At 39.5% G+C, this 21,474-nt stretch overlaps 1 protein-coding gene across 1 annotated transcript in view; it reads left to right on the top strand.

Annotated features, from left to right (window-relative positions):
• The window catches only part of GPN3 (GPN-loop GTPase 3), a 232,192-nt gene that overhangs the window by 142,252 nt on the left and 68,466 nt on the right, over window positions 1-21,474 (top strand). The window contains exon 6 of the mRNA XM_044068644.1: window positions 913-1,009. Within this exon, the coding sequence (XP_043924579.1) occupies window positions 913-1,009 (97 nt within the window). The remainder of the gene's footprint in view (window positions 1-912; window positions 1,010-21,474) is intronic.

A 21,474-nucleotide genomic window follows, 5' to 3' on the forward strand; every position in this document is an offset into this window, starting at 1 on the left:
GGACTTGCATTTTAAACCGACGCCTCCTCCTTTACTTAGGCCTAAATCTCGATCCATGCCTAAAAAATCAACGCCCAGGCCACATGCTCAGGCCTCTATGCCAAAAAAAAAAAATGATAAGAATGGCTGAAGATCTAATTACTCTAATCAGGGGTAGCCACCCCCCTTCTAAGAGGCCTAGAACAGAAGTTGAATATGAATCTTCTGATCAGGATTCTGTTTCTGATTCTTCTGATAATCTGGATTTGCCCTTATCTACTTATGAAGATTCTGATGCAGTGGACTCAATTCCCTCTGCTTCCCCTCCTGAGGATTTTTCTTTTGGGGAAACCTTACATACTCTAAGGGAGCATTTCCACTGGGAAAGCCAGGATTTTTCTGATTCAAAAAAGAGGCTTAAGGATTTCCTTCTCCTACCTCAGCATAGGCCTTTTAGCTATTCCTCCTGTACTGGACATTGTTGATGCTTTTTCGGAATCTAGTTTGGACCCTTGATTCCCTGCCTCCTGCTCCCAGAAAACCTGACAGATACAGGGTCCCTGAGTCCCACAAGTTCTTTTTTAAAAATCCTATTGCAGATCCAGAGACTATTTCACAGGGGCCCAAGGGCATTAAGGCTTCTACTGCTAAAAGTCCTACCCCTTCTGATAGAGACTCCAGAGTGCTGGATAGATGGGGTAAGAAGGTTTACACTTCTGCAACCTTGGTCATTAGGGCGTTAAACTGCCAGTTTCATATGTTACTGTTGCATTGTTTGTAGTTGATATGTATGACCTGTAGGACAGCATTATGGCCTAATTTGTGGTTGAAAAAAGTCCACTGAGACCTTTGTAGTTAGTTACTAGATTATGAAGAGAATTAAATGTATGATGTGTGCTGTATTTGTAATTTTTTCTTTTTATTTTTCTGAAGGTACCTTGATCCAGATACTTACTCCTTAATAGAGGACTCTACAGGTTCACTGACCAGCTCAAAGTTCAAAAAACTGACAGAAACCATTTGTGGACTGGTGGGTTTTTATAAAAAAAAATATTTTGTACTAAAATGAGACCTCTACGTTTGTGCTCTGAACTAGTGTTTTAGTATTTTTATTTGTGATGCATCTTATTAAGTTTATTCACTGGCAATTAGTACTAAATTATCTAATTATCAAAAACATAAGAATAAGATATTTCACAAACAGGATAAGGTACAAAAAGCATTTATGGCTTTGATGATAAATTACAGAGACATCAACCACCTCCTTGGTGTCAACTGATGGAGGCCTGAATTTGACCCAGACAGCCTAGATTTCACTAGCTGCCTAGGTTTTGGAGTAGCTGGCCAAGGAGGGAGTAGAATGACACAAGACCATTCCTGCTGTCCAATACCTGTGTGTGGGGAGGGTAGGAAGGAAGTATTTATCATAGATTAGTTTATCAGACTCCAGTCAGAAAAGCCTTATAACAACAAAAGCAGTCACCATTTCTTCCTTGGGTACAGCTGTTATCTTGATGGAATACCTGGTTCTAGACTTAGTGGTGGAACACTATTGCTTTTTAATATTATTTAAATGTATGCCCAACTCTATCAGGTCAAAGCAACACTACCTCCCTCCTCTTGGCTCCTTAGCCAAATTCAAAACTCTTCTGCTTGAAATTACCTCGTCAATATAAAAATCTCAAAAACATCATCCTACTATGGGACTTCAGTCTGAACCTTCTTGACCCTAATCGGAACATTGTCTTGGAAATCATTAATGCCTTCAAACTCACAAAACCGGTCACTGTATCACCAGACCAAGCCCTAATTCTTCTCATCACCCACTTCTTGATCTTGTTATTGCTAACAATCCTAACATTATTTCTCAGTTTTTTGTTCACCCCTTCCTTCAGTGATCATTGTCCAGTCAGCTTCAATACCTCTTACCACATAAACAAAATCCTTCCCTCCTTTATATCATTCTAGAACAAATCCCAGTCCAACATCCTCAAGGTAAAGACAATTCCAGCCTCCGTAGACTGGTTCCCTATTGTCTCTTCTACTGTCCCTAACCACTGCAGCCTTCTCCTCACACTTCCCTTACCTTCCGGACTTGCTCTTTCCTAAAATCACATGGCTCTGTAAATCCCCAGAAAACAACTGGCTGATTTACAAATTCAAATGGCTCTTTAATCTCTGGGACAAGCAACCCATGCTCAACATCCCAGCTGCACTATACTAAGCTAAGAAATGTAGCTAAACAGGGAATCAGGAGACATGAAAGTCACATCATGAAAAAGAATCCGTCATCCCTTCTCAACTAGCCCAAAAAAATCCTGGCCAGAAGTCTGTCATCTAACAGGCTGTACTAATCCGGTTAAGACCCACTCCTCATCTGATCTCATGGCTGCTGATTTCAGCCTCCATTTCAGTACACTTCCTATCCCTGGTTCCAGTAATAACCCATCTTCTCCCTCTAACCTCTCTTCCCTCCTATATTCCCACTCTGTTTCAAAGCAGTCAAAGGTAAACATGTAATACCACTATTTTAACTAAAAACTGACTCACCCACTGGTCCTGACAGTCTTCTCACATTGTTCTTATTCCTGTGTAAGGACTTCATAGTCCCACCCCTTATTCACATTTATAATCTCTGCCTAACTCAAAACATCATGCCTGATGTCTGAAAATTAGCCATTGTTAAACCTCTTCCCCAAAAATTAACCCATCCAACATCACTGACTTCTGTCCCATCTCCGTTCTTCCCATACTTGATAAAATCCTTGGAAAATTAGTTCACAATAAACTCACCTATTACATCTCCCAACATCATCTACTATCCTCAAAACAGCATGGGTTTTGGGTGGATAGGAGTACTTCTGCAGCACTCTGTGGCTATGGAAAAAGTCCTCCTCACTGGAGACCTCTTTATTGACCTCACTGGAGCTTTCAATGTTGTTAACCATAACATTCTGTTAGATCACCTAAATGAAATTGGAATTAGCCCACGCACAGCTCCCCGGTTAAAAAAATCTTTCCTAACTGTACTTTTCTGTTTATCTTACTAACGGCAACTGTGCTTCCAGCACTCTCCTTAGAGTCCCTGAGGGCTTCATTCTTGCACTTTTTCCCCCCTTGTCATTGATGAACTACAGTTTGAATACCTGCACCTCTCTGTCTTACTGTATGCTGATGACATAGTCTTATTTCACTCAAAACTGACCTTCTTGGCCATATAACTACAAGCTCACTTCCTTTCTCTTATCAAATGGCTTAATAACAAAAAGCTAATTCTGGATATTTCCAAAACTAAAGCAATGCTGTTTGGCACCCCACCCCAAATTACAGAAAAACTCTCAATTCTTTGTTATACATGACCATCTCAACAACCCCATTGATCCAAAAATGTCATTCAAATACCTTGGTATGTGGCTTGATCCCACAGTGGACTTTCACCTTTACCTAGGACAAATACAGAAGAAAATTAATTCCCTCCTATTTTAGTTCTGTAAATTTCACCCTTTCTCTCCAGACCAACCAGGAATGCCATAGGCAAAAGCATTCTACTAACACAGCTTGAATGATTGCAGTGGCATCCATGAAATACTTCTCCACCATCCAAGCTGTAAACAACTATAGCTGCCATTTATTTCCCCTAGAAATGAGCATCTTTGTATCACGCTTAACTCAGTAAAGCACATAATAAAGCCAGTTGACTAACTTGTCCAACAATGTGCGAAAGTGCCTCTTGGATCCCAACTCTACAAGCTCCTCAGAGAACACTCCTGTCCTTCCCTTGCCTCCAATCTCTTCAGATGACCCCCTGTTTTGCAGTTGTAGTCTTGACCAGACTGGTCCACTTCAGTGTCCCAGAACCAGACTTTATTGCACCAACCATGCATTCTCCATCCTTTGCCCTAATATCTGGGAATTACTAATCTTAAAGACCTCATTTTGTACCCATCATTTTGTGCTCATCTTAAAGATCATCTCAAGTCCAGGTCAGTTTGCAAATGCTGTTCCTCTGGGCATATCTTCTAATCCCCAACTCTCCCCTTCACCAGTGTAGGCACCTTTGTCTCCCTCACACATTTTCCTACACCAATGTGTGACATGTCTTCCACATTGTATATATTGTATATAGTTAATTCTTTGTGCCCTTACTTTAGTTTTGCTATCGTTTACACTTTCTGCTCTATTTCTTCACTATTTCATTCTCTTCTTATTCTCCCTCCCTTAGTTCACCAATCTCTTCCTATTGTCCCTTGTACTGTGTAATTTATTATTATTAGTGTTATTAATTCATTGCTATATTCATACATTTTGTTTATATTCATAATACTTCTTGTTAACTTGCTTGTCAACTGTCATTTATATTTTTCCAGGCTGAGACTGATGCAGGTCTGTTTAAAGCCCTGCTCTACCCTGGTTACCATACTGAATAACTAAATGTTCAGTTGCATGTGTGTAACTGCTTATGGGATGGGAGTGGCAGGGTTCAAGGAGTTGAGCCACTTGTGTCAAAGATTCAGAGTATAAAGCAACAATACCCTGTTGGTTATGTGTTTGATGACTGTGCTGTGATACAGCAGTCAGAGAGATGGTTAGTAGGTGTGATGACCATGCCCTGGCCCAGCAATCAAGGAGCCTCAATCCTCACCACTAACACCAGGGAGGTCATCTCCTAGAGGAGGAAAGGATAACTAATACATACAGTAAAGTACAATTTCCCTTAAGTGCACACAGAGATCACAGTCAGTCTGGGGCTGGTTGCTCCCTTGCTCTCCATGTCCCCAATAAGACTCCCCACTGGCACAGCTATAGGGTCCAGATCTCAGCCTAGCTGGCAAGCTAACCTCCAGTACCCTCTCTGTCCAACCAGTGCTTCGTGTCCCTGCCCCGGTAGTTGACACACCACACACACTTTGAGATAAGTATTTATACAACTTCACAGACACTCCTGGGAAAGGCTGACACAGATTCTCCAGCTGTGCCCCTTTACCCAGACTATACGGTAGTAATTTCTGCCGCCACCAGCTTAATAATGTATTAGCTACCCAAAGCCCCTTGAAAGGGTGTCCAATTATTATTGTGCAATATTATTATCCAATTGGTAATGTGACTATTCAGTCTAAGGCTTATTAGAGTAGCCTATTAGAGTAAACTCTATAAATATGCAATGTACTCTTGAGCCTACTTCTCTATACAAACCAGCCACAGGTAAAGGTTTTTAAAATATTTAATAATAAATAATTAAAACACAAGACAATACTACTACACCACAGAGATATCTGAGAGTTCAAAGATCACACAGAAACTTAAAACAATACAGTAGGACAGCTCTGATGTCAAAGAAAAACACTTAATCTAACTTTCTAATCTTTAGCTATTATTAAGAGAAAACACAGTGCTATAATCCTACTTACATGCATAAAGAGCAGGCAGTCCTGGGGGTTGATGGTCCAAGACAAATGCTTTTAGTCTGTCACTGAACAATAGTTTTTAAAACACTAACAAACAGATCTGCTAAGGCCCTCCCAAATTACATCATTTTGACACTTAGGTTTTCACAGTATTCACATTACATCATCTTGACACTTAGTCTGGAGTTCCCAGGCAAACAAACTGCATTATTTAGCAAGCTAACACCTGCTCAGGAAACTACAACAATAAAAGACATTTCACATGTATACTCTAACAATTATTCCTTAAGTTAGACAATAGAAAGAATGTGTTCAGCCAGTCACTTTGGCACCATTTTCTTAGACCATTGTAACTTCAAAGAACATTTGAAATGCTTGGCTTGGTTTTCCTTACAACAGATGGCAATGTTGCAACAATCTTGAAGTTCACATTTTACAGTGTTTTCTTTCATTTAAAAACACAAGCCTGTATTTTACATTTATTTATACAAAAGAAAGAACTCTGTATCAAATTCTATTTCACTAGGCTGGCAGCCTTCCCCCCCCCTTTCCCCAATCTTCACAGTAGGCATTGGAATAAAAGAAAAAAATAGGCACACTAAAATAACATCAAAATGGTTAATGAGTAAAAGCTTCAAGTTCTTTACTTCTCCTCTGAAAATGGATGAATGCAAGAATGGTGTGATTCATTCTTTTGGTACCTATAGTAGACGTAGTAAGGTATCCTAGGTTCACCCCAACTTAAGACTATATTTGAGCAAGGGAACCCAAAAATAAAACAGCTCTACATTTTTTTACCATTGAGTGTGGCCCCTTGGTCATTAAAACAGCCGTTAATCTGGCCATGTCCTTGCTGGTGTAATGTAAGAAAGTTCACAGTAGCATCCAGTTTACTGTTATTTTTGCAGACATGTTAAGCCATAGTCATGTGACTTCTGCTTTCCGATTGAAGAAGTAGATGCCCGAGGAGGTGAGCTAGGACTGAGCTCTATAGGACATTAGTGTGACTTTTTTGGAGAAGGTACCTCCAGCCTTAAATGTATGGTTTCTAGCAGTGAGTGAGGTAGCTACACAGTAGGTAACATAGTTGGGTAATCTTTTCTGTATTACTAGCTTTTCAAAGTCCTTGGCCAGTCTAGATAAACACTGTGAACAGGCTGACTTCCATCCAGGGCATTGTTAACCCTTTCATATAGGTGAAGTAGATCAAGCAGACATATCTGTCTTTCATGAAATATTTAAATCAAGGGATTGTAGGTTACCTATGTCATGATTTTATTTTAGTAATGATGCATTCCATGATCTGGTGAGATTTATTTGTTTATATTTTGCAGGGTCTGCAGAGGAGCTGCCATCATGCACTGGTAAATGGTAGTAATTTTCCAAGCATGTGGGACATAACCTGAGAAGAGGTATGAGCTCAGAAGAGACTAATCTAGGTGGCATTTTGCTGTTGGCAGGAAACAGCCAGTGTTGTTACCAGGAACATTGGAGTTAGTATTTTTAGTTTTATTTGGTGCATATAGAAAACGTTTTTTTTTTTTTGTTTTGTTTTTGTGTGGTTAAGTATCAGAGGAAGGGTAGTTAGAGGGAGAATTTGGGAGGGCAAGTGGAGTGAGTAGTTGAAGAGAAGATGTTTATAGTGTAATGAGAGTTTTAATATCCTTGCTGTGGTAACCCTTGGATGGGCTGAATACCAGAATCTTGTTCCCCTCCTCCTGGGCTTGACATCTGGGCGTTTAAGTGTAAGGGTTGTGGGCTAGAACCATGTTATCCATTCTTTCTTGCCAATGGGGCTGAAGTATCTGGTTTTGTAGAGTGCATCAGTCAGCCCATGTCAGAGTTATTCAAAGCTAAGTGTCCTGTTGGAGAACCTTTTCTTGTTTACATTGCATTATATTGTTAGATGTTCTCTAAAAGAAATGCTTGAGTGTGGAAAGCAAATTCCACATCGACTATTCTATTCTTTGTCATTTTTGCTTGGACCTGGCATACAGTGTGCTGAATTATTACCACTGTGCTAATGTTAATGGTGGAATGATCAAGCAAATGTTTGCATTGTTAGCTTAGTTCTTAGACAAAAGAAAGAGGGTGTCGGGGACAGTCACGTATTATGACATCTGCCTGTTCTTCTGACTTTGATCCATCTTGTAGATGAAGGGAGAAATGTCTGAAGCATATAAAAGTAGCAGACAACATTTTGCTGTTCACTAGTCCACCCAGGCTCTTGATTGTCATAGGAGAGGAGATGCTTTTGCAGTCCCCTCTAGTGACTTAGTATGTGGTTGAGGCGTCTACAGCGATCCTTTTGGAGTTTGATATGCCAGCATTCTCCTCCTAATCCACATGGGTTGAAGAACTTTGGTTAGCAGTTGAATTCGGAGACACTTTGCAGGCTTCTGATTCCAACTCCATCCCTAGGTCTTCTGAGGAGGAGAGTGGAATTCCCCAAATTACAGAGTAGGTATCAGTGGATTGGGTACATGCTGTGGCCTGTCTCCAGTACATTAGATACCACACCCAGACCCAAGTACTAAGGCCAAGGTTAAAAAGTCTGCTTCTAGCTTCCTCAGCCTAAGTCTTCAGGCTCCCAACCCCAAAAGTCCATACCAGCAGATTCTACTCGACTAGCTGTGGATGTCATTCAGATTTTGAGATCTAAGAACTCCAGTCCTGCTGGAACCCGAGCTGCAGGGTTATCTCTTGGAAAAAGAATGAGGGGCACCAGATCCATATCATGTTATCAAAACATCAAAATGTGGAAGAGCACACAGCGAAAGTGCTCAAATGTCGAAGGTCCGTTTTTGAGATTGCAGTACAGTGAAGATTGGGATATTTGCCCTTTCCTCACTGTAGTGCGATCTTAGAGTTGTAATATATATTTAGCAGGGGGGGGCACAGCCCCCCACAATACCAAATTAGAGTGTCGGTATTTTCGCTCTTGTGTGTGTTCGACGTTTTGCTTCTTCGATGTTATGATATAGACGCGGGACACCACCCCCCTCTCTCAAAAGATTCTCCTGAGTCCTATGACTTGAACAACAATGAATTGACATATGTTGATCAAATTTCTACTGGTTTGTATGCTGATTGAGTCTGATGGTTATGATGATCTTGCCTCAATTTCACAACCTGAGGATTTCATTTTTATGGTGACACTTCACAAAATGAGGGAGTATTTCCACTGGGAAGCTCAGGACTTCCTTCAATCTAAGAAGAGGATTAGAGAATTTCTAAACTCTCTGAGCATAAACCTTTGGCCAGTCCTACAGTACTAGAGGTAGTGGATGATGTCATATTTCACGTTTCCCTGCAGCTTGACACCCAGCTACCTGCTACTAGGAAAACAGACCATTCTTACAAGGTCCTGAATTCTTATAAGCACTTATTTAGAAACCTGTGGTGGATCCTGAGTTGGTGTCTCGGGGTCCCAAGGAAGCTGAGGGCAGCACATTTAGGAATCCTTTGCCAAACAAAAAAGAAGGAAGACCCTTGATATATTTGGTAGAAAAAAGTGTACACTTCTGCTACCCTGGCCTTGAGAGCTCACAGTTGTTATCACCATATGATTAGGTTCCAGGAAATCCTTTGGACCAAATGAAAGGAATGTCTGGAGGGGATGGAAGAAAGAGCTCTCTCAAAATAATCGCTTCATCTTTGCAGTTCTTGTTCCCAAGTTGCTAAGCATCCTTTGCATTGTGGTTTTGATGCTTTAAAAGCATCAAGCAGGGCAGCTGCCACTGGGTCAGTAATTCATAGGCATTTTTGGTTAAGAGAACAGCCCCTCCCAGGTCATGTTAAATGTGAACTCCTGGATGAACTTCTGGGTAAGGGGGTTTTATTTGAACCCAAGGCTGAGCTACGTTCAAAAAAAAATAAATAAATAAAACTAGAAGACCCGGCAAATCTGTGCAGACTGTAAAATACTTTTTTCAGGTTCGGCCTCCTAGATTTAGCAAGAATCACCCCCACAATGGCCCAGGTCTTTTCCTTCCTTTCAATCCAGGCAAAGAGGGGGATAGACAATAGAAGTATCAAAAAATGGCAAACTGACCAAGCTTAATAGACCTAGTGGGTCCTGCCCCCAGGGGACCAGTAAGGAGCAGCAGTGACTCAGCCAAGCACCTCCCCCTTCCCATTTCCCCAAGACCTCCTCCCCCCATTTCATCTGTCTTCCCAAGATTATTCAAAACTAGGGGAGAGACTTTCTGTAGTCAACAAAGAATGGAAAAACATTTCACAGGTCAAATGGGTATTAAACATAATCGAATCAGGCTGCAAACTGCAATTTGCTTCTGTCCCAAAACCATCAGATATTCCTTCTGTTCCAAGTAGTATTTGTTATTACTCAAGTAGGCCTGTTAGCTCAGTGCTCCACTAAATAAGGGGGCACAGGATAGTACTTCAGACTGTCCTTTGTTCAAGAAAATAAGCAACCTGACAGTCAGTCTTGGATCTTTCTAGACTAAACAGGTTCATGCTACTCCCAAAGTTCAAAATGTTAACCCTGCAGAAGCTTCTGCCCATGTTACCCAATGCCCCCCCCCCCCCCGTGCTGTCATGGTAACTTTAGATCTAAAATATGCTTACCTCCACATTCCCATAGCAAAGGCACACAGTAGGTATCTGCACTTCAGGGCAGGTAGGAAGCATTATCAGTTCTCTGCTCTGCCCTGCCCTTTGACTTGTCTACTGCACTAGATTTTACAGAATGCCTGACTCCAGTTATTGCCTTCTGCGGACAAAGGGCATTCAAATTAACTTCTACTGCAATGATTGCTTGATTTAGGCAGACACTGTCAAGGATCTGTATTCTAGTTGTCATCTCACTATGACAAGCTTCTCAAAACTGGGATTCACCTTCAGTTTGAAGAAGTCCAGTCTGACCCGATCACACATTAGTGTTCCTAGGCGCCCTTTTAGACATAAAGTCCATAAATGGTCTTCCTCCTGGAGGAAAAGGTTTCCTTTATTGCACGGAACTTCCACTCCTTCCTGCCTCGGGCATTCATCTCAAAAAGGGAAGTTCTGAGAGAGTTGGTGTACATAGCTTCTTGTCTTCTGATGATTCCACTTTTGAAATTACACATGGGAATGTTATTTCAATAATGTGTGATGCCAATACAGGCATTCCTTCAACCCCTCCCTTGTTTAGAAAATGAGTTGGAGTGATGGATTCAAGCCTGTGGTCTAAACAAGGGGTTCCCTTCCAGATACAGCAGCCTCAAAATCAAACACTAAGCACAGGTGCTTCAGACCTGGCATGGGGTGCATATTCCAGTGATCTCCAATTACAGGGAATATGAGATCAAGCCACCTTAAAAATTCATATAAACATAAAAGATTGTTAGTTTTAAAAGGCGCATTCGCATTTAAGAACCTATGGAAACCAGACATTCAACTGGTGATGTCACAACACCAGTCATGTGGTATATTAACAAACTTGGAGGAATACGCTCCTACCCCCTGTGCCATTTAGCCCTGTTGCTGTGGGACATAGCTCAGTCCATGGTGCTACACTTGTTGGCCCAGTACCTTGTAGGGAAAAACAGACTCTTAGTAGACCACTTCAGCAGGTCATAGGCAGATCCCAACAAGTAGACTGTAAACACAGACATTTTTTAACAGTTAACTCAAAAAATTGAAGTGTGCTAGGAATAGACCTTTTGCCACAAATCTAAGCAAGCAGTTAAAAAATTTGCACAAGGGTCACAGACAGCAAGGCCTGGAGGATGGACATCTTCACCTTTTAGTGGGTAGGTCTGTTTCTGTATGTCTTCTGTCTCATACCAGGGAGGAAGGAAGGACCAAAGGAGATCCTAATTGCATTCTTTGGCCGAGGCAGCATTGGTTTCCTCTGCACCATAGCCTGACAAAGTAGGAACTGTGGCTGCTACCTTGAATGGAAAACTTGCCTTTCCTGTGTCCATTATCTCAACTAGGATGATCTCGGAATTGCAAGTCCTAATGTGCACTGAGCCATTCTTGATCTTCCACCCTGACAAGGTTACTGTCTGAACAAATCCCTCTTTCATTCTAAAGATTGTCACTAAAATATCTTTAAAGAAGTTAATCCACCTTTATTCCACATCCACAGAACAGGAGAGAGCATGTTCTTCATTCCTTATATGTTCACGGACAGCTCTGCTATTTTTTGGCAAAACCAGTAACATAAGGAAAACAAAGTTTTGCCAATAAAAAGACAGGAAAGCCTGTAAGCAAGCAAATCATTTTCTGATCAAGTCCCCAGTTTAGGGGATGAAAGCGCTCAATCTGTGTCTTTGTATGTTGGAAGAATAAAAACAGCTTGGACTGAAGAGTTTGGCTGACCGAAAGTGTTCCTACTGCTTAACGGTGTATATCAGAAAAACCTGGCATTTTAACAGGGGTGTGTACACTTTTTATATCCACTGTATATGTATGTGTGTGTGTGTGTGTGTGTGTGTATGTATATATGTGTGTGTGTAGTGTGTGTGTGTGTGTGTGTGTGTGTGTATGTATATATGTGTGTATATATATATATATATATATATATACACACACACACACACACACACACACACACACACACACACACACACACACACACACATACACATACGTGCATACCGGTCAATGTTCTATAATCGAAAGTACAGTTCATTGAACTGACTTCTGCGAAAGTGCATTTTGTAGAAAATGCACTTTCGCGGACAAATAAAAAAAAAAATAAACATTAAAAAAAAAAAACCAGTAAACACTAATATGCAGGTGGGCAAGCCCCCCCCCCTCACCCCTCTACTTTAATATTTTCACTCTGAAATCGCACTACAGTGGGGAAAAGGGAATATTCCCTTATCTCCACTGTACTACGATCTCAACAATAGTTTCCTTAGTTGTACATCAGCAGTATACCTTGATGTACAACTAAAGGTACATGCTAATGGCATTTTTTTTTTGTTTTGTTTTCTTTAGTGAAAGTGCATCTTCAACAGAATGCACTTTCGCTAAAGTAATTTCGACAAAGTACGGTTCGATGAACCGTACTGTCGACAAAAGAACAAGGACCCATATATACACACATCCACAAACACACATCTGTATCTGAAAATTTTGTTTAAATTGGACCCCTTTTCCTGTGAATGTCCTGCATTAACCAGTGATGATGCACAATCTCAGTAAACTAGTTTTAAAAATGAATTCTTCCTCAGGTCTCTGCTCATTACTAATTTGTTGCCTTGCAGCCATCATAAAGGGAAAAACGTATTTAATTTTGTTGATGGCGTTCTCTTGACTGCACCATTTGTTTGCTGTCCCAACTCCATTTAAATGCTGCTTAGCCTTTTGGGCATCGCAGATAAACATCGGTATGGTATATGGTTGTGAAAGCATGTGGCTCAGTGGGTAGTGCCTTCATCTGACAGTGCTTGGCTGTTTGGTTGATTTCTTGGCCTTGGTTCTTTGTTTAGATTGTGCATGCCTTTCCTACCTCCTGTGTTGATTTATGTCGAGGTTCAATGGCTTCCTCCAGCACTACAAATACATGTCACAGGTAAATTAGCATTGCTCCAGGTTGCATGTATGTAAGTGTGTAGCATGAGTGTGAGTGAGGTGGATGTGCATGTCTAGTTATAGACCTTACATTTCAGGGATAGTGTCAATATTTGTGTGCATCTGTGAAAATTATTACCAACTTTATCCCTGGGCACATAACTCTTGTATGTAGTAAACAGGTTTAACCTTGTCTGTACATGTCCCTAACCACCCTCTTACTACTGTGCAACTTGTTTTACTGACCAAATTTGGACAAGCTTGTTGTAAATATGTTGTTCCTTTCCTCTTCTCTCTTTATCACTTCTCTGTATAAATCTATGGTATGGTCCTTCTCATTACTGTATCAGTATTGGTGTTTAAGTCTTTGGTGTAGCCTTGAAACAGCCAGCTTCTTGTCTCTTTCCCTCCATAATGCTCATTGTTACTGTTTACTCCCTGTCTACTAGTCATAGATTCTTCTTAGCCCTTCACAAGCCTGTCTTTCTCCTCTACTCCTGCACACAGCCACTCAAGAAAACTATGATTGTTTCACTATTCTCACAGGTAAACATCTACGCGTTATAATTACATATACATTTTATTATGATTTCAAAACCTCTATATTTCCCTGTTGTAATTTTGTCTTGCAATTACATGTATACATACATTTGCTTTAATACTTCCCTGCTGGAAATCTGTTTTATAAATCTATGTATACACATTTGCTATACTTTTACTATTTGTTACTATATTAATAACCCATCCTGAGCCTGTAAGTAGTCTTCTGCAATCAGTGCCTTACTCCAGTTAACAAAATGCAAATAAAGTAAATTACAATAAGTAACAGTTAAGTAATTATCCTTAAGAAATTAAGGCATAAATCGCATCAAAGAACATCTACATCTTAAAAGCTTCCAAACTGCTAGACCTTTGTCTGCATAAGATTATGTTAACACAGGCTTTGTAGGGAGATCCCATCAGGGGCGGCTCGTACTATTGGGTTGCAGGACTGCAGCCCCCCCCCCCAGCTAAAATAATAAAATAAAAACGAACGTGCTTGCGACATTTCCCGATATCCGGACTGTTGTTGAACCAGTCTGGAGCATGCGCACAGAATCCAGATGGTCTCACCAGCAGTCCGGATTAGGAAAACAGCATTCAGCAGCAAATATCCCAGAAGTGTATGCAGTTACAACTGCATAGACTGGAAGGGGATCGGACTGAAATATCCGCAGGCTGGGTATCACCCGGCTTGTTCTCGTGGGAAGGGGAAGGACTTGCTGTCATCAGGCTTTTGGATGGAGTGTACTGGAGGAAGGAACTTTGGGCTCTGTGTGTGTATAGATTGTACTGCAGGAAGGAACTGTGTGTGTGTGTGTGTGTGTGTGTGTGTGTGTGTGTGTGTGTGTGTGTGTGTGTGTGTGTGTGTGTGTGTGTGTGTGTGTGTGTGTGTGTGTGCCCAGGTGGCAAGAGCCTGAATTCCCTACCCACCACCATTTGTAAAAAATTTGCAGATTTTTGCCTCAATTTGTTCTGTTCTGTTCCTCATAAAATCTGTAGTTTCTGTATGCTTGTTTCTTTAAACAGTCAGTAGTGCAGTGGTAGCATTGTTGCCTGACAGCTACAGGTTCTCTGATTTGATTCTTGGCTTGGGTGCCTTCTGTGTGGAGTCTGCATGTCTTCCCTGTGTTTGTGTGGGTTTCCTCTGGGTGCTCTGGTGTCCTCCCATCTTACAAAGACATGTGTCTGGAGTGTTTCTCCCTGGGCCTCTGCTGAAAATTGGCCTTTGTTCTAAGTCATACTTTCCTGGTTAACAAATGTTAAATAAAAATGACAAGCATTTGAACTTCAGACTTCATATTCTTCAGAAAGTACATGGTAACACAAAACCTTTTATTCCAGCAATTTTCTAAGTTTATAAGATGGCTATTTGAAATTTGTCCCTATTTTTTGGGCTTGTATTCCCCCATTGTTGGCTTCGTCCAGGTTTTTTGTGCTAAGGTTGAGAGCTATGGTAAGAACTGAATTCACTGAATATGTTTGGGGGCTGTATTCCCCCATTACTGGCTTTGTCCAGGTGTTTTGTGCTAAGAGGTTGACAGCTATGGTGAGAACTGAATTCACTAAATGGTAGCCATTTAAGTTTCAGTCTTCCTCTCTTTCACAAAACAGCTGATCTGGCATAGTGGTATGTTCCTCTGACTGTTTTGCGCAGGGTCCTGGGTTCAAGACTTGGGAGTGAAATGTATAGTGGTAACACAGCATTTTATTCTAGCAACTTTCCAACATTATACAAGCAATGATTAATATGCCTCTCTCTTTTTTGGGCTTTTGTAGTCCCCCCCCCCCTCCAATAAATTTTGTCTTTTTCCAGATTTCTTGTGCTGCAAAGTTCAGAGATGCAGCTGAGTATTGAGTAGATTTTACAAGGAGCTGAGAACTACAGGGGAGCAAATGTTTAGTGCTGCTTATGCTGAGTCTGCTTGCACTGTTAATAGCACAGCAGGTAGTGTACTTGCTTTTGATGCAGAAGGCTGTGGGTTATACTCCCACAGTAGGTAGCTACATTGCTGATACTGTACTGTGCTGCAAAAGGGGTGGATGCTGCAGTCCTTTTTGGTTGAAGATACCTAGTAACCATGAACCTGTTATCAGTTTGCCATCCATTCTCTATTGCAATATTACTAGCTTATCTCTTTTTTTAGTGTAACATAGGCAATTTATTCCTCAAGGGAAAATGCACTTTATTTGTAGATGAAACAATGAAATATAATGTTGTTTGCTAGCGCAAACCTCTTCATTAGTTACAGATCTCTTTAATGTGGAATTATTTAGATGACTTTTACTTCTTCAGAGATTGTGCATATTTACTGATACTGGTGGACTCTAGAAGTTTGAGTAGACTTCTATGATGGAAATGTTCTGAATTGGGCAGTTTTGTCATTATTGGTGCATGCATTTTGTTTCATTGTTTACTGGAAAAATGTTCAAAACAATACATTTAAAACACCCTCTAAAACTGTACTGTATTGTACAAGGAATATAATTTAATACAATTGGGAAGGTGTATCAAATAGCATGTGTATGTTTCATGTGCAAGGGGCCTGTGATTTGAAAACAGCCCAAAGTTAATCTTTATCTGCCACTGGCAAAATGTATTTTCTTTAAATGTGGGTTTCAATGCTGTTTCAATGAATGTGAGTTTCAAGGGCAGAGAAGTTTTAATGCCAAGTCTATTTTCATTGTGAGACTGCATTGCTTTGTTTAGCAGATATCTATTGGTGTTTGTGTTGTAAAATGCAAAATAAAACTTTCAAATGAAATCCAAATAATCGCAAAAGTAAAGCAGTATGCACACAGTGTTTATGGTAAATTGGGCAAAATAACCAAGGAATGGGGCATTGGAATGGCAGGGGGGAGGCTCCATTCGACCATGATTTTGTGAAAGGGGAAGGGCAGCAAACTCAAATACAGCCCTGGCTGAACTATACCTTTCAGCTGTCCAGATTGTTGCAGAATTAATAGATTTTTACTTCTTATTTTTGGCTTGTTCCTCATAAAATTTGTGGTTTTCTGGCAAATCATTTAGGAAGTCACTAAACAATGACAAACATTGAGTTTCAGACGTCATAACCTTCAGAAAAATGCATGCTAAAGCAATAACTGTTATGCTGTCAACTGTCTGATTATACAAGAGCAATTTTTAGTACTGTTTGCATGTTCCCCCAATATATTTGGCCTTGTCCAGATTTCCTGCATTAAGAGGTACGTGCAAGTAAATCACTTTATAGAATTAGCAATATCCAAGCCTCTCAACTGTCCCCAATTTTGGCTCAAAATGTTGCTCTCCCCCTAATAATCCCTCTGCAAAATGGCAATTTTGGAAGAAAACGTGGAGGGTTTACAGTTATAAATAACTGTAATGATCAGAGTTATAGATTACTTTTATTTCAGAAATGCATGTAGATTCTCTTATTTTATCCACTGCTCAAGTTAACAGTACTAATATTAAAAAGGTGTCCCTTCTTTGACAGGTTCCCAGCTGTATTGTGTAGCAATTTTATATTTTTGCATAACATTTTTGGTCTGTTTTTCATAAAATTGTGGTTTTCTGGCACATTAGTGGCAAATCATTAAAGACTGAAGTTAGAAAATAATGGCAGACATCGGAGTTTCAGATTTCATACCCTTCAAAAAATTCATACTAATGCATGACCTACTACTATTCTATTATCTTTCTAAGTATATAAGAGCAATATTTAAAAAGTGTCCTTATTTTTGGGCCTTCCAGGTTTCTTGCTCTGAGGTTGTGAGGTATGAGTATCAGAGCCCCATCACAGTCAGGCAGAAACATATCAAATTGTGATGTACTTGTTGCACCCCACTCCCCCATGTAGTGACTTTGGATGTGTCCAAGCAAGCCGAGGAGCAGTTATGCAGTGTAAGTGTGCAGAGTATTCCCCCATCCAAGGTAGACACAGGTACGACAGTGGCTTTTCATCTGTCCTTGATTTTGCAGAATGTTCTTGTTTTCTGTCATATTTTTATACTTTTGATGTTTGCTTCTTCTTATTCAAAAAATGCATGCTGTCACAGTGCCCTGTTGCTCTGTGTTTAAGTAGCAATGCTTTAATGACCATCAGGTAAGCTTGTTGGAGATTGGAAGATGCAAGTAAGCTTTAATAAGCATACTGTTAAAGAATCACCAACATTGAAAGCCTTTTTGTCATTGCCATGCAGCAAATATTTACATAGCTAGATAATGTATAAGCCTTCGGTATTGAAATTCATGTGACAGTATTTGTAATAAAGGACAGGATTACAGTATTTTCAGAAGCTCATTACATTTGTTGGAGACTTGTAGTCATCTTTGCAGGCTTTACCTGTAAACTAAACATAATGCCAGTTGATCATGTGTGGTCCATAACCTGTGCAGTAATCTTTTAAGTAATTTATCTTGAGCTTCTTTCTTGTTTGCTGTTCATTTGTTACTTTGATCATGTCTTCCTCATGAAACAAGTAGATAGTTGTTGTCAGGCAGCAGGTCTGTTTTGGATAAGAAACATTTTTACAAGTGGGGGTATCAGCTACTTTCAGCATGTTATTTGGTACTTTTATAAAGCTGAATATAAATTATAATTAGAACTGCAGTGCAAGGAGAAGTGGTTTGAGTTGAGTGCTACTTGTTTTTTTTTTATACTTGATTTTGACTGACATTCCAGTAATGTATTTAAAAAGTAATTTATTTTTTCATGCCTCACAACCTTTTTGTTTCCATCTAGATCTTAAGTAAGCTGTCATGTAGCCAGTGCATTGAAATATTTTTTTCTTCTACACTTCATTTTGTCTTGATTGGACTCTCATAGTGACAGTTTGGCACCCAGGGCAGCGTATTTAAAGTTCCAGTTGTTGTGGTTTTGGGCATAGCTCCACCCCTTTCTAGTTGACCATACCCCTTCTCGTTAGCCCCACCCATTCAGCAGTCTCCTGCAGCCCCCCATTAATTTAAAGTCACCAGCCGCCACTGGATCCCATTATCAACCTCAGCCTTGAGCCCCACCTAGTCTCTGCTGTCATCAGATGTGCACAGATATTTACAGTAGCTCATGGGGGTGCTTGGAATACTGTGGCTGTTATTTCTTTACTCACAATCAAACCTCAGCAGTATGAACAGAAGGTCTTTACAGCTTGTTTAGAGGGCAGTGTACTGTCCAAGATCAAAACATTGGAATACATTACTGTGCTTGTTATTTCTTCAGTACAAATGGGTATCTTTTCTGGTTTGGTTATGGAGGCATATTTTGTATATACATTTGACAGCAACAACTTAAATTTTATTACTGTGACCATTTGTTCATTCTTGTTCATCCTAGTCTAACACGAGAAGGTAAATTTTTTTTTTTTTTTTGGGGGGGGGGGCAAGATGTATACTTTTCTCATCCTAGAAGATATTTGTGTCTCATTTTATTGCTAGCTACTATTTTGTCTTCAAACATTAAACTTTGGATTGCACGCTTACTTGTGCTTTTTGTTCAATGCCATCACTGGATCAAGAAGTTAGGCTACATCAGAGCATGTAGAGCCCTACTGGCATGGCTTAGTTTAGTTTCTTCCCCAATAGTTATTGCATTGCAATCTTGGCCATTCTGAGTGTCATTCAACTTTAGTGACACCGCCAGGCGTTTTCTGGGATCATCCTAATGAGACTTATGTCTTGTGTTGCATACTGATATCTACATTAATAATTGCAAGGCCATGCCACGTACAAACTGTTGAGAGATTTCATCTTAACATGTAGGTAATACAGCTGAATTGATACTTAACCAGTGCGGCTCAATAGATATTAAATGTTTTTGTTTATATTGTCATTCTTTTGGTTTCACTCTGATTTAATGGTTTTGCAAACAGTTTTTATTAATGCAACTAAATAAAACTATATAATAATCAATCTCAATACCAAAACTTATATTCATAATTGTTTCCCATTTCAAACAAACCATACATCTTTTAAATTAAATTTTCTAATCCATCAACACTTTAATTTTCAATATCCGAAGTATCCAGCTATTGCTTTCCTTGTAAGACTTTCATCACCATTTCACACTCCATTATTTCTTACATCAAGTTGAGAAGATAACGTTTTAATGGAATTATCTGTTGGTTGAGCTGCCATGTTAAATATTTTTGTCACTAACATCAGAAAGTCTAATAACTATTTCTCTATCTTAGATGGTAATGCTGTATTATTGATCCACACCAAAAAGAATTGTGTAGTAAGCATCATTTCTCACAGCCAAGTAGAGTTTCATGTCTTGCAGATCTCCTAAGTGAAGTTAAGTTTCCAAAAGTACACACTTAAGTCTTCCAACTAATTGCAGCAAGTGTATCAATTTTTATTCAGTCTGGCCAGAGTTGTCCTGGGGGTCAAGTTATTGACTGATTTCACCAGTAGATTTTCATGTATGACCTGCATTTTTTACTAGTTTATGTCCAAGGGTTACTCTCCTCTGGGGGCTTGCATCATTTATGACATTTTGCAAATCATTTGAGGTATGTTGTTAATAATATATTTGATAGAAAGCGTCACAGGAAGAAGGTGGTGACCTGTCTTACAGGTAGCAAGGTCATTAATGAGTCTCCTGCTGCTCAGGACTGAATAAGTTAACATCTAGCTGTATTATAAAGTATTTTAAAGTTTACACTAAGTTTAATATCTGATTCGTAAATATGTTATTTGCGCTTTGTTCAATATTAAGAAGCGTTTAATCAGGTTTAGTAAAGCTGGCAGGAGACGAGTATATGTAACGTGAATTTGTGTAGTAGGAAATTGATCTTTGAGGAAAATTGGCCCTACAGAGCAGAGCTTAGCCTGTATTTATATATTTCCTGTTACATGCACTTTTAGCAGGTTGTGAAAAGATTATAGGTTGTAGGTAATTTGTAGTTTTGCAAGAGGGAATTTTTTTTTTTTTTTTTTTTTTTTTTTTGTGGAAATAACTGCTGTTATTTTTTTTTTCAACAGCTAAGGGAGTAAGAGAGATGCTGTATTGTGTAAGAAAGTAATTGGATGCAACACCACAAGCAAGGGTCATGTATTCCATTGCTATTCAGCCATAAAGTTATTTGAAGAAATTTAGTAAGAGCAGTATTAAATGTGTGCTGTGAGTTTAGCCAGAATTTCTGAAGCAGCTGCATTTGTATTTATTCTTTAGATGACACTTCATTTTTTCTTTCTGGAGTACAGAAATATTTTCAATAAGGATGACACACTAGTTTAATGAAACCCTGGAGGTGGAGGCTGACGTACCAAAGGCTTTTTCACAAATATTTTGTGAATATTACTACCTGTGAAGTTTAATATTGTAACTGCTCAAAACAGGCTGCGTTGTGAATAGAAAATTTGTTAGTTAGTGGAGGCATTATTTCTCTCTAATTAGATCAAAAGTTAATGGCTCTAGCAGCTGCATAAAGACATTTTGCTTTTTGAATGATGTACCAATGGTGCTCTCTCTAATTGGCTTGGTGGATAAAATTAATATATTTTTCTGCAACCTGCAAAACCGTAATATTGTGCATAGATAGAAGGGCAGTAATTGGCAGTGGGTATTCTAGACTTGCTTTAATATGTTGCTGTGTATGGGCTTCAATAGTCAGTAGATTAGAGATTTTTCAGGAAGTGTTGATCTCGTTTAATTCTTTTGGATGCCTTTTATAAAGGAGAGAGTTTGATCAAGAATTATGCCAAAATATTTTGCCATGTTGTGAAAGATAATGGGTCCCCAGAATAGTTTGTGATACAGTTGGCACTTATTTTTTTTCCGGTGTACCAGTAAGCATTGCAGTAGATTTTTTTTTATAACTGTCATTTTATTATTAGTGAACCAGTTCCAGATGTAGGGAAAGTTTTTGTTGGCCAGTAGGCTGTGAATAAATATTTGATAATCTTTGTTTTGAAAATGTCTACTTACATAATACAGTTTACTTGGGATTGATCCAGATAAAACTTACTATAAAGTGGTAGAAGTAAAGATGTTCTTTGTGTGAGTCACTGCTGCAATCATCCCTTCAGGAATCTTTG

This window comes from Protopterus annectens, chromosome 4.part0, assembly GCF_019279795.1.
Source record: "Protopterus annectens isolate FY-2018-M chromosome 4.part0, PAN1.0, whole genome shotgun sequence".
Taxonomy (NCBI): Eukaryota; Metazoa; Chordata; order Ceratodontiformes; family Protopteridae; genus Protopterus; species Protopterus annectens.